This window comes from Drosophila gunungcola, assembly GCF_025200985.1.
Source record: "Drosophila gunungcola strain Sukarami chromosome 3L unlocalized genomic scaffold, Dgunungcola_SK_2 000005F, whole genome shotgun sequence".
Lineage (NCBI taxonomy): Eukaryota > Metazoa > Arthropoda > Insecta > Diptera > Drosophilidae > Drosophila > Drosophila gunungcola.
Window position 1 is genome coordinate 3,033,722 of NW_026453180.1, and position 13,811 is coordinate 3,047,532.

Below are 13,811 nucleotides of genomic sequence, written 5' to 3' on the forward strand. Positions count from 1 at the left end.
AAATGTATTTTTTACTTGATAAATTGTTTTGCGTATGTAAGGGAAGTCACTTCCACTTGATTAAGTATCCCAAAAACCCACTGTGCCCACCAGTTTCATTGAGTAACTTTTGCTTTGCCCGTGAATGAATCTGTGAGATGCTCCATGCACACCGTTTTCGCATTCGGTGAAATGGGGATCTGGGGGTCTGAGGATGGGAAATCCAAGCATGAACTCACCTTCTTCTCGGTGAGCTTCTCGCAGCGGCGTTGCTTGCAGATCTGGTGGCTCTTGTCGTTCCTGCAAGGAGCGCACTCGCCGCAATTGTCCTTGCGCTGGCAGCCCACGCATTCGCCGCACCGCTTGCGCTTCTTCTTCGACTGAAAGAGAGAGCAGGAAGAGGAGTTGTTGTCGTTGGAGTGGTTGTGGTTGTTGTGGTGGTGTGGGTGCTGGTGTGGGTGGTGGTTGTGGTTGTGGGTGGTGGGTGTGATGGTGGGCAGTGGCAGTGTGGGTGGCGGAAGATGGTGGCGACGACCGTAGTCCTGTTAATCGCAGCGGTTGCCAGTTCGCCCCGTTTCGCTCGTTAAGCGGTGGAGTTGTTGCAGATTATTGGGATGAATCGGTAATATCGATAAATATCGATCGGGTAACATGTTGGATATATTCAAATCGATTTATATATCGACTTACTTTTAGAACTTTCATAATTTAATAACTATAGGCTGAAGGATGACAAGGCTTCAAAAACCATATTTAGAGATATCGATCGTTTCAAAATAAATATTTGATATCTATTCATAATATTAAACTAATTAACAGAGCTTTTGTAAATATATCGATAACTGATTTAATTTTGAAAAGATATCGATTGAATATTTGATTTAATTATTTGATAAAATGATTTTTATAGGTTATTTTATTGTCAGCGTAAAGTCCTTTAGGGTGTTTAAAAAAAATTCAATTTAAATGTACCGAAAGTGATGTATCCCACAACCTTCAACAACCCACCCACCGATCACTTACCTGCTTGTCGCACCCGCTGGCATTGGCATCGTTGCTATCCCCCATGCCCAGGGCACTCAGGGGACTCTTGAAGTTGGCCGTGCTAGAGACGGCGTCCACTTGGCCAGGATTGCTGGGGTCTACGTCCATGCCGCTGGCCTCGCTCTCGGCACTGGACTCCAGCGAATTGGGCCGCTGTTTCCGGCGCTCCTTCTTCCGGGCCTCCAACCGGGCGATGGGCGATTGCAGCAGCTTCTCGACCTTCACGGGCGTGGTGGTAGTGGGCGTGGGTTGCTGTTGCTGTTGGGCGCTGGTCGTGTGCGGCGTATGGCTGCCACTCCCACTGCCAGCCGCCTGCGGATAGCTGTTGTTGCTGTTGTTACCATCGTACGAAGTGGGCGTGTGCATGCCCATCGGTATGGGATGCGGCTGGCCGTGCTGCAGCGGATGGTGGATCAATCCGCCGCTGTTGCTGAGATCAAAGTCCTCCTTCTTGAGCAGCATCTCGAAGTCGCTGGCTGTTCCCGATCCTGGTTCCTTCTTGACACTCAACGGGGTGAATCCCGGATAGAGTGGTAGCTCCGCATAGGGTGTGGGATAGCCGGTGGCTCCTCGATGATGATGATGGTGCGGATTGAGGGCGTGGTGGGCATGGGCAAACGCATTCGGCGGCGGTGGCGCCGGAAAACTGCCCGCGGAGGGTGGTGTGATGCTGGTCTGCAGACTCGATAGCTGGGTCAAAGGTGAACCCACGCTCATCATGCCCGGCGAACTAACCGATATGCTAGCCGGCGACATGGCCACCGTTTGCAGGGAACTCATGGCTGTAGGGCCCACAACGCCGGCGACTGAATTTGGTCCTACCGAGCCGGATACTGAATTTGGTCCTACGGAGCCGGATACTGAACCCGGAGGAGCTGAGGCTGCCGATCCAGGCGGCGGTACTAGGGGCACTGGCATGGGTGTACCGTCTGGTAGTAATTGCTCATTGAAGCCATGAAACTGGCTCTGAAACGAGGGCAACTTGGAGAAGGGTTCAAAGCCGCTCTTTAGCTGCTGCAGATGATTGGGTTGCGCCTGGGGTTGTGGACCATTGTCCTTGGACTCCATTTCCCACGGACGCGTATAGCTGCCGTTCGAATTGGAATTGGAGTTCGAATTCGAGTTGGCGTTGGCGTTGGCGTTACTAGTTGTGTTATTACCCGGATTACCCGGATTTCCTACTGCGGTGGAGGCGGCGGAAATGGCATTGGCATTGGCATCGCCGTGTTGCCGCTGGCCAGGGTTGCCACCGGTTGCAGCATTAGCATGATTGCTGCTGCTGTTGCTGCTGCCCAAGGGCGCTGGAACCGTGGTGTTGTTGCTGTTGCTGCTGCAGTTGTCGTTGGTGTTGCTGCTGCTGCTGCTGCTGTTGCCGTTGGTGTTGCTGGTGGCGGCCGCTGGCTGTTGCTGCTGCTGCTGTTGATGATGTTGCTGCTGCTGCTGTTGCCTGGCATAGTAGTCCCAGTGCTGCTGCTGCTGTTGCTGATGTTGCTGCTGCTGCTGATGTTGCTGCTGCTGCTGCTGCTGGAGGTGTTGCTGCTGGGGATAGTGTTGCTGGTAGTGGTGATGCGGATGCGGATGCGGATGATGGTACGCGGTGGTGTAGTGCTGACTGAGGCTGCTCAGCTGATTCAAGTGGGTGTTGTGCAGCGAGGATACGGTGGCCTCCACAGATGTTGCTGCTGCTGTTGCTGCTGCAGTTGCTCCCAAACTGCTGCTGTCGACGGTAGCACCTGTGCTGCTCTGGGCTAAAATTGAAGACGCCATTTAAGCTCAAACACTGGCATGGCTATGCAGTTGTCTTTGAAAACTGCGGGGCTTTGTACTGATTTAAATATTCGTTATATTTTTGTACACATTCGGCTGACTTTTCGTTTTATTTCTCTGCTCTGTGAGGTAGTGTTCTTCTTTTCAAAATGTTTCTGATTTAACTGGCGGTTTTCTGATTTTTTGGCTAGTATAAAACACTCTGATTATATCCGTATAATATATTTGTATACTATTTATATACGTTGAAGCTACTCCAAGATTTGTATTTCGTTTATTTTTTGAACTCACTGGTTTTGCGTGTTTTAATGCAAAGTTGAATATTATTACTTGTTATATGGTGTGCCTTTTTTCTTTTGTAAAGTGCTTTTATTAAATTGTATTGTTTAAAAATTTTTTTGTTAAGATTGGTTGTTGTTGGTTGTTTTGTACTTTATTCTTTTGTTTGTTTGTAAAACGGCAGCTAGGCAAAAATTTGTATTTTGATATTTTGATTTTTATTTGTAGCAGACTTTTTTTTTATGTTTTTAAAAAATCTTTGTAAATTTGTAATTTATAAAATTTGTATTTTGTATGCGTTGTTGTTCTTGTTGTATTTACTTTATTAATTACTTGTTGTTTGTTGTTGATAATATTTGATGCTTGCTTGTTGTTGTTGTTTGTAAATTGATTAAGTTTTTGTACTCTGGTTTTTGCTTCGTTTCTCAATTGAATTTGCTTTGTTAAATATGTCGTCGGATATAAAAATAATTTAAGTATTTATTTATTTATTTCTAGTAAATTGTACTTAATGCGTAGGCTTAAAAATCTTTGTCTTCCGTTTGTTTGTTTGTTTGGGTTCTGGACTTAACAATTAATTAAACATTAGCGCGCTATTTGTTATTGGCTTTAATAGTAATAATATTTTATATTTCATATAAGTTGTGTGTTTAGCTTAATTCATTTTATGCTTTTGTTTTGTTTGTGGGTTTTTGGCGTTTAATTTTGATTGTGGGCCGAAAGGGGGTTTTTATTTTGTAAGTTGTTCAAAGATCTTCCAAAGTATTTGTGTTGTTGTGGCGCCTGTTGTTCTCAAATCCTTTGATTAAAAGCTGTAAAAATGAAAAGAAGAAATAAATGATGTTAGTAAAGTTTCTTACGGAGGTGTTTCTGAGTTTCTTATGAAAATATCCTTGCTGAAAAGTTGTCTTGTATTATTTTTTTGTATTTTCCGTTTCTCTTGCCCTTTCTGGCCTTAAACATCTACAAACTTCAACACATAATTATGGTCTTTGACTATATAATGAGTGGCCAAGTCAGCGAGGCAGGAAGCGGCGAAAAAAAAAATAATAATAAAAAACGAAGAGCACAAAAAATGAGCTAAAGGACACTCACTTCTGGCTTTTTATTGCCGCTGCTCTTGTTGTTTTTTCTCGTTTTCTTTTTTTTTTTGGCTTGTAAGTTATGCTGCCAAGTTGGTTTTGGCTTTGTAAAGCCTCTCACACACACACTTGCGAAACACACACACACTTATACCATCGCATAAGCGTATTTCAGTTGCCTTCAACGCCGTTGTCATTTTCTTGCTTTTTTTCGCCATTTTTTGCCCCGCCGCTGTATCTTTTCTTTTATTTTTATTTTTATTATTTCTTTTTTCTGTGGCACAGGTGTACTTTTGGTTTCTTTTTTTGTTGCCGAGCGCGTCCTTTTGGCTTTTTGCATTTTGGCCAGCGCACATTTCGTTGCGCTTCAGAAAGTTCATTGGGCTCGGAACCTGGGCTTTTTCATCACAATGATGATGATGATGATGATGACGATGATGATGGGCTTGTGATGTGTGAGGATGATTATTATGCATGCACTGGATATGCCTAAAGCTGCACCAGTTTTTAAACATAAGCAAAGGTCCAAAAGTGCATGCCTTTTAGGGCCTTAAAGTGAGTGAAAATGTGTTAATTAGCTGGGGCTAATTAGAGAACACTTAAGTCTACGGGAATCCGTATCTTCAAATCTGACAATTTCTTTTGTGGCTGAAATTATTTTTAATCATTTTCCTTACAAAATTCTATAACTAATTTGTTTAACGACAAAATGTTGTGAAAAAAATTAAATTTACTTGTTATTATAAACGATACTTAAAAATTCGATCACCACAAAATTCGCTGCTCACAATAACCATTAACGCATAGAAAATGCAATAAATGTCAAGAAGGGTTATAACAAAGATCCTTAAAAATATTAAATAATGAATCCAAAAAAAAAATGCTACTGCTAAATAATTTATTAGACATTTTTAAAGCCATATATGTTAAATTTTAGCTTATAATTATTTGAATGCTTGTTGAGAATTTACTACGATTTTTGTATAGGTGTAAATAGTTTTGTCTAAATGTTATAACAAAAGATTCTATACACTGACGTTTTAAAATATTTATGGATTTAATTACTATGATTATCATGCCTATTTTTAAAAATTTAAGTTCTTAAAAATGAATTTTTGGATTGAATACAATATCAGCAAAAGGTACATTTTATTGGTAGAATATATCTAGTTTTAACAATCAACTTTTGGTTTCTTATAACTAAATTCCAACCTATTTATGATGTTTGCCCCTAAAATTTCCCACACTAAAAATGAATATATTTCGCATCTTGATGTAGAGTTTCACCCCCTAAGCTTTGAAATGGCGAAACTTTTCGCCTGATTTCGGTTGACAAGTCAACTGAGTCATCTTGCCCCATTGTTCTTGTCCTCCGCAATTTCGCTTTTTGGGTTCCTTGAGGTTCTTTAAGTTCCCTCAAGTTCCTCTGCACATTGTTGCAGAACGACAATTAAAGTCTGATTATTTTGTCGACTGCAATTTGCGTGCTGCACTTGCCCCTGCCCCCAGTCTCTACCCTTCTCGCTCCCTCCTCTCTAGCCATCTCACTCACATTATCTTTGTTGCACTGTGTGCCTTCAATAAAAACGGTAAAAGGCCAACGGCCAAGCAAAGTAAAACCAAGCAAAAAAAAACTAAAAAAAAAGGAGAAAAAAGTGGAGACGAGAACCTGCATCGAGGAGAAAAAAAAAACACACACACAAAATGTTGCAGCTGCCACAATTTGCTGCACTTTCCGTTTTATGCGATTCCGTTTCGCGTTTCCACTTCTGGCCGTTCATGTCCTGTCCTGTTCTGCAGCTGTAACTTTGGACTCGTCCTCCCTTTTTACCCCTCTTAACCCCTCTAAGCCCCCCTTAACCCCTCTCGATCCATCTTTTCCTGGGAGAATTACGAGTCTTGTGCGATAAGGATCCCAGTCCCGATTCCCAATTCCGATCCAGCGATCACCAGCACTCGCGATTTGCAAAAATTGGGCCAAAGAGTTGGAAAAATGGCAACATGTGCGGACTGCAATTAGCGCTTCCTTTTTCCTTGACCCAACACAAATCCCGACTACACTGTAAACGTTTTTGGTAAGTTAATATTTTGTAACACGATATCATGAAAACCTTAATATAATTGCGAGGTTAAAAAATGTTGCAAGAGTTTGTTCTATTTAAAGGTTTTAAAATAGTAAATAATATAAATTAAATAATGAAAGCCTTAAAAGCAAATAAATATTTAAAATAGTTTAGCGTTTTTAATCAAAAAGATTTAAATCCATTTTTATAATTAAAGGTAAAACAATTAATAAAATAAAGATATCATTGTTTACGATATGACTATTTACGGTATGTAGCAGTCTGTTAACAATATTTATTACAAATGATTATTTGTTATTTAAGAGCGTTAAAAATATCTATCAACTAATGTTTGTGATTTTAAGGAATATAAACGTATCTTTAAAATCACAAAAATTAATTGATAGATATTTTTAACACGCCATGTTCATCGGTATAAATTAGTTAAAGAACAGAAATAATTTTCTTTCAGTAAAATTTTATTTTCTCATTTACAAGGTAGCAAAACATAACAAGCGATTTTAATCGATACATAAAACTAAATAAAAATTCCGTTTCTCAAAGATATGAACACTTCCTTTTGCGTTTCCGTTGCCACCAAGAGAAATAACATCGAAAATTATATAAGTTTTTTGCCAAACCCTTCCTCGCACTTAAAAATCCACAATCGAATTTAAAAATTCCTATCTAATCTTATCTTGCAAAGCTCCCAAGCGAAGTTTCAATGTTATGCATAGATTGGATTGGTCTAGATAAACAGGGATTTCTAATTTCAACTGGCCCAGTATTGGTGTATGCTCAAAAAAAAAAAAATAATAAGTAAATAAAAGCAAGAAAAAATTAAACGAAGTGAGGAACAATGACCGCAATTCACTTAAATTTCTTGTTTGCTGCTCACGCTTAATGCTGCAGCACATTTTTGCAACATGTATGAACAATGTACGTACAACATTCTTTATTTTTTCGCATTTTGAATTTGCAAATTAAACACGCAGTCCAGACGCGTACAAAAGTACCATTTTATATATACGAGCGAATATATATGTGACTGAACAATGCGTCATTTAGGAAAACAAAGTCGCTGTGGAATGAAAATGGCAGCAGGCGGCTTGGAATCTAGGTGACTGCGAGGGCTGTTTTTTTGGCAGTATATCGTACATATATATGTTTTGTGGAGGGGCGAGGAGTATCACAGGACGAGGAACTAGGCTACACACATACAAATACGAGGGAGTTGCATGTGCAGAGCCGCACGACGAGAAACAGGAACGGCAACAGCAGAAACAGGAGCAGAATCGAGCACAGGATCTGGGGTTTCAGGTGTAGCCAGAGGGAAACCATGCTACCTGTGCGCTGTTTGACTTTTCATTTGTTTGTAGTCAGACGGGGCACGAGAAATGGGAGAGAAAAGTGGAAAATATGACGGGAATATGATTTGGGGCTGTGAACTTTGCGATACCCTACTTATGAAATTATAAAAATGCTTGTCTGAAGTGCATCTGTTTTTATATCCTTATATTTTATTTGCTGTTATAGGAGATTTATTTTATTTGTTCCTTTTTATTTATGTTATTTTTAAATAAATTATTAAAATATAAGTCCAGATAGCATGTTTGGCGGAGAAAAACTTTAAATCTTACAACATTTTCCATAAAAGTTATGGTCATGGAATATTAAAAACAAAAACAAATATATACCATTCTAATAACAAATTAAAAAAAAAATTGTGTTTTAGGTTTTAAAATCTGTTTATGTTTTTCACTTTAATATTTTTGAATTTTAAACATTATAATTAGAATTAAGTTTACTATTTGTATAGAAGACTAGTTACCATATTAGTTTGATTGCGATAAATTTTAGATGAAATAAATTGTAATCAAAGAATTTGCTAAAAAAAATGTTTAAGTTTGAAAATACCTAACATAAAATTGTTTAAAGTCGGGTGATCAACAACAAAGTTTCTTCTCTATAAAATTTGTATATATTTTGGGTAGAGTCGTGTTGAAATATAAACCACAAGAATTCAGGGAATTCTTTGAGATATTTTGATACTTAATTAAATTCCAGGTTGTAATAATAATAAATTTAATAAATTTAATATTAACTTCATGAATTCCGGTTAACCACACAAATAAGAATACCCCTTCACGCACAGCCACCGCTTTTGATAACGAGTGCAACCAACGACAGTGGGACAGGACTCATTCCAACGCAGAATCCTGCAGGACTACTCCACAAAATTCAACTCAACCCAACCGCCTGTCTTTCTGTCAAGCTGACGCTCCGTTTGTGCAAATGAAGTGCTGCTTTCCACTTCCCGAAACCCCTCGAATAAGTTCCCAAATATCCTCCCCACTATACTAACCACTTTCCCAGTTCATCCGCTTCAACGTTATATATTTTAATATGTTATCCGAACATTCTGCGCTTGTTTACAACTTTTGCTCATATGAGGATTGTTCGAAAACAGTTGGGCTAAATATTTATTAACATTTGCCCCAGCTTTTCACTATTCTATAGTACAACTATTTAGTTTTTTTCGGGGCAGATAAAGTTAGCATATTTATGCATGTTATACAATTGGCAAAATGCTGCAACGCTGCAAGTTAATGAATAAAATTCCAGTTTCGGTGGGGTGGCATCATTTAGTTGGCTTACATTGCAAGCAGAAGCCGTAGAAACCGGTTGAAGGGTAGGGAAATAATTTCATTTTATGTTAACGATACGTGCTAGACGGCTGAAATTGCATTTCTTGTGAAGGTGGTGGAAGTACTTGATCGAGTTAAAATTGTTCGGAAGAAAGCGTTTCAAGACACCGGATAGGCTTGTACAAAAAGTTGAAGGCCTTGGAAAGGAGTTCACTAAGTTAAATGGTTAAAATTGGATAAGAGGTAATTAATTTATTAGCTTTTAGAGGTATTCAATTTTGGAATCTAGTTCAATATGTCAAATTAAAAGATCACAAAAGCTTAATCAAAAATGTTTAATAATAGACATATATATATACATATATTTATATTACATTTTGTATGAGTTTCTTAAGTTCAGAAATCACAAAATCTTTAGTGAATTTATTTTAATTCTAGAATGATGTTTATATATGCACAAATAAAATATGTGTTGCTTTTTATACATGCTAAAGTAATTACAGTGAATATTAGCCAGAAAATAATTTTAAGGTTCATGAGTTTTAAATCCTTAGCAGATAAAGCCTATTTATTTGGACTTTATGGACTGATGGTGTTATTTTTGTTGTTATTTCGATACTATCAAATTTATATTATATATTATTATAAATTTTAAATATGGATCATACGTTATCTATTGCATATCTTGAACCTTTTAAAAATGTTGCTCATAATTTAATTCGCCTCATGTCTTGTTCTTCTGTATGTCACGTGTAAATTGAGTTGTGCCGAAGGTTGTGCGGAGTGGGTGGGTGGCTGTTTGGGTGGCGCAGGTGTGGATGAAATGAAACGTGCTGTGCGGCCCAATGAAGCCATGCAAGGAGCTCATGGACAGGCATACGCGGCTGAGTATTAAGCGTATATGAACAAGACTAGGGGTACTTATGCCACATACACCTCACCTCTTACCAAAAAAAAAAAAAACATAAAATAAATAAAAAAAAAACGCCACCCACTTCCTGTGAGTGTGTTGAGATTTACGAGTTTGTCATTTGCCTCGCATGCTTTCAAAGTCACGCACGTTACCGTTAACGAGAGTGTGTGTGAGTGTGTGGGGGAGGTGTCTATCCTGGGTGTTGTTTATTTTTCTCTAGGTCAAAGCCTTAATTTGCCTGCGTGTCCTTTAGCCAACTTGTATTTTAGGCTGGTATTTTATGAATGAATAGCAGTCGCGGGCGGTGTGCAAATTGTAAACAAAATATAGCAGCTAAATATAGAGAGTATCTGCTTGATTCATTGGGGGTAGGCAGTCATAAACTTGCAGGCGGCCGACAAATTGCATCCAGCAGATACTTTAACAGACACAGACATAGACACAGATACAGATACAAACATACCAAACTGAACTTGAACTTCTTTCGCGGCCTGCGCCTCAATTTGTTTGCTTTCATTATTTATCTTTCTTTAAATTCTCTTTATTGCCATGTCAAGGCGGCCTGGCCTGAGTATCTGTATCTTGTAGGAGCCCACAAGTATCTTCTTCTGTATCTTTAGCTTTTCGCTTTCTGTTGTGCTTCTCGTTCTTTTATATTTTTCCCTTTATTTTTTTTGGCGCTTCTGTTCTGAGCGCGCCAAAAAAGTATCTTGAAGATGTACGCACGTTACTGTTAGTTACGAGTATCTGTGTCTTTGTGCGTGCCGTGATGTTTCGATGGCACGTTTGGCAGGGCCTCAACTCAACTCAACTCAACTCTTCACAAGCAGAATCAAAAAAAAAAATAACTTCAGAGCCCGCTGCTTTTTAATTTAAGTTGGCGCAAACACAAATGGCAAATGTATCTATCAGCAACAGTTCTCTGCTTCTGCTGTCATTACTCATTTGAAAACAGAACAAGAACAGGCCTACGAAAAAACTTTACTTTGTTATTATATTCATTTTGTTTATTTGACTTGCAGAAAAATAAAGCTGCTTAGCTGCCCTGCCTCAAAATTGCCTGTTTAGGTGATTTTGATTTTTTGGGGCTCCCCTTTTGAGCCTGCACTTATTGTAATTTGATCCTACGGTGACCAATAACAATTGTTATCTCTTTGTTTACTTGTTTACGCTCGAAAGGTACTTCCTGCGGCCCAAATGCAAATTTCAATTGGAAATTTGTTTTCCTTTTGGTTGAGAGGTGAGTTTAATTGGGGGATTAGCTAAAGATGCGTAGTCTTTTATTTATATCTGAATGGAGTTCAAAATTTGTTATACATTTCCTCAATTGGTTTAATTAATTGGAGTCGTTTTATGAAAGGGATATAGCTACTCTTGTTTGTTTCGTGGAATCGCTGATTGAGTTTTTTTCTAAAAGAGTTAATTATGTTTCAGTCGCGGCTTCCTATGGATTTATTTGTGAGCTCCGGCTTAATTGATAGAATAGAACAAGGGTATGATATATTCTAAGTTTACTATTCAATGAGCAGCAAATAAGAACAATGATAATTAATTTATTTTATTCTAGTTCTGTTTGAAACCTCTTTAGTTAAATAATATATCTTTTAAATAGGCTGCCAAATATGTTTTTATCTTCCAATTATTTTATTGGACGAAACCTTTCATTTAAATCTTTTTAGTTAATTTATATATCTAATATCTAGGCTACCAAATATTAACTTTCTTCCCATTATTTTAGTACGCAAATTAAAAATCGTATAATTAAAATGTATTGATTTTTATATATCTTTCAGTATCCGATATATATGAAATTCCTGTTACAAACCTTTGTTGTTAATCCATTTTCCTTGCCGGCCTCGAATTTTTTCCTTCGGAAAACGTTGAGTATTAAATAACTATTGGAAATCCAGGCCAGTTTCCTTATCCATTCGCCGTTAGAAAAGCCGCGAAAAACCGCACGAAAACGAGAGTTGACAATAACAAACCGCGATGCGAAAAACGGAACGAAGGGAACGAAAAAGAAAATGCAGGAAAAGCCAGAAAACCGAGCGCGAAACTGGAACTGCAAATTAAAACCGGGACTGAAAGATACGGGAAACTGAGAAAAACTTAATACGGCAGATGCGGCATCTGCAAGAGTTGTCAATTTTGTTGTAATTTATTTTTTGGATCTCTTTTTTCACTGGTCACATTGGCAATTGATTTATAATTTTTGTTTATTTTCACAAATTTAGTTAGTTAGTTAGTGGTTTTTCTATCGCACTCGCACTCGTTTCTACAGGTCAAACGGCGACCGCGGCGGTGCAAAAAGTTCGTGTATTGTAGGAAATCGACGGAAAACGCGGTGAAAATCGGTGAATAAACGCGCGACACCCGGTTCACGTCCGATTTCGTCGAATTTTTAAAATTAACAGAAAACCGAAGGATACACAACAACTGATTGCGCCGCAACAAACCAACCCCGAAGACGCTCGCAACATCGAACATCGAACCGATTAGCCGTCGAACGTGTGCGAGAGCAACATGTTGCCAGTGGCCAGTTGCCGGTGGGAAATATAAAACACCCCATTGTATTTTTAAAATTATTTTAAAGTTAGGGTAGAGCTCAGTTGGACTTGTTGATTTTGTTTTCGGTCAGTAATAGAAAATATATAATTTTAACATAATTAAACATTTTAGTTTGCCTTTAAACACTTGAACACCTGTTCACACTTATTTTTATAGCGTAAAATGCTAAGCTATGTACTTTAGAGTATTTTTTCTATGCTTATATCTGTAAAATTATATTGTTAGTATGCCAAATAAAAATCGTTCTTTATTTTGTAGACATTAAAATTGAAATTAACTGTAAAAAATGCATTTCAAATTTTTAAAATTGGTTACATTTTTTTTTTGTGCTAAAAGAACAACAGAATTCTAAATTATTATCTCGTATATCCCATTGAAGCAAGCTAGTTAAAAATTGCCATAAAATTTAAAACAAGTTTTAATCTTATAAAGTTTTATTTTTTATTTACTTATAAATTCAAATTTTACTTGCCTTATATTTTTAAATTTGAATAACTAAAACTTTTTAAAATAAAAATGTCTATATTTTTCTCTGAGTGTATGTTTGATTTAATCTAATAATTTAAAGTAGGTATTGCTGTGGTCACCCTGTAGTTTTAAGGTTCGATCTCTGGTTCTCATGTTGCCCTGCAACCTGCGATCAATCCTTCGAGCTGTTGCTTCTCAAGTTGTAGTTGCAGTTGCAGTTGCGCTTACAACTTTGGCTCGAGAGTCCTGGCACACACACACTGAAAGATATTTACAGCTGCATGTCCTCTCTCTTTCATTAACACACAAACACACACACAGAGGCAGCCGCACACGGACACGAACATGCGGCGTTTGAAGAGCGCTTTTGTTGCTGTTGTTGGTGTTGCGGCCGTTGTTGTTGCTGCTGTTGTTGTTGTTGCTGTTGCTGTTGTTGTTATTGCTGCTGCTGCGCCGCTGTACAGTTGTTGTTCCAATTAAAAATTTTTTCCCTAGTTTCGCGCTCACAATGCGAACTTGCAATCTATGTGCACTACGAGATATTTTCCGCTGCTTTTATTTTTGATACCCTTTCAGAGTGTATTATGATATTGGTAAGGACTTTGCGACTTGTAAAAGTTAATTTATTTTTTAATTAAGCAGGGCAGATTTACGTTAAACTTAACACACTTAAAACTAACATAATCGCCAAAAAACCTTTTGTTTACTTACTGTTATTAAATTGATTTGTTTAACTTGTTAAAATGTTTTGCCCCCTTTTAGTTCCTAAACCATAAAATTTGATTTTGTAACTTAATAATTAGGTCGATTAAATTTGCTTAAAGTTATAAAATTGACTTCAAAGTAAGGTAACTATTTAATGTTTGAGGAGGCACAATTTAATATCATTATAAAATCATCTTCTTATTCTACAGCTGCATCAATTTGCAAAGTTGGTTTTTTTTTTTAAAGATAGTTACATATCAAATAAATATCTAGCATTTTTTAGGGCGCATTCCAT

The 13,811-nt window shown here is 37.8% G+C and overlaps 1 protein-coding gene across 4 annotated transcripts in view; it reads right to left on the bottom strand.

Annotated features, from left to right (window-relative positions):
* LOC128259569 (methylcytosine dioxygenase TET) overlaps positions 1-12,189 on the bottom strand; it is a 111,616-nt gene extending 99,427 nt beyond the window's left edge. For 2 of the 4 annotated variants that reach the window (XM_052992055.1, XM_052992054.1), the window contains exons 1-3: positions 11,601-12,189; positions 1,003-3,881; positions 219-359 (exon numbers count right to left, since the gene is read on the bottom strand). In XM_052992055.1, the coding sequence (XP_052848015.1) occupies positions 219-359; positions 1,003-2,790 (1,929 nt within the window). In that variant the 5' untranslated portion in view covers positions 2,791-3,881; positions 11,601-12,189. Of the gene's footprint in view, positions 1-218; positions 522-1,002; positions 3,882-11,600 lie in introns of all 4 variants that reach the window. The other 2 variants (XM_052992053.1, XM_052992052.1) reach the window with 1 other exon arrangement.
* Between the last annotated feature and the right edge of the window lie 1,622 nt (positions 12,190-13,811).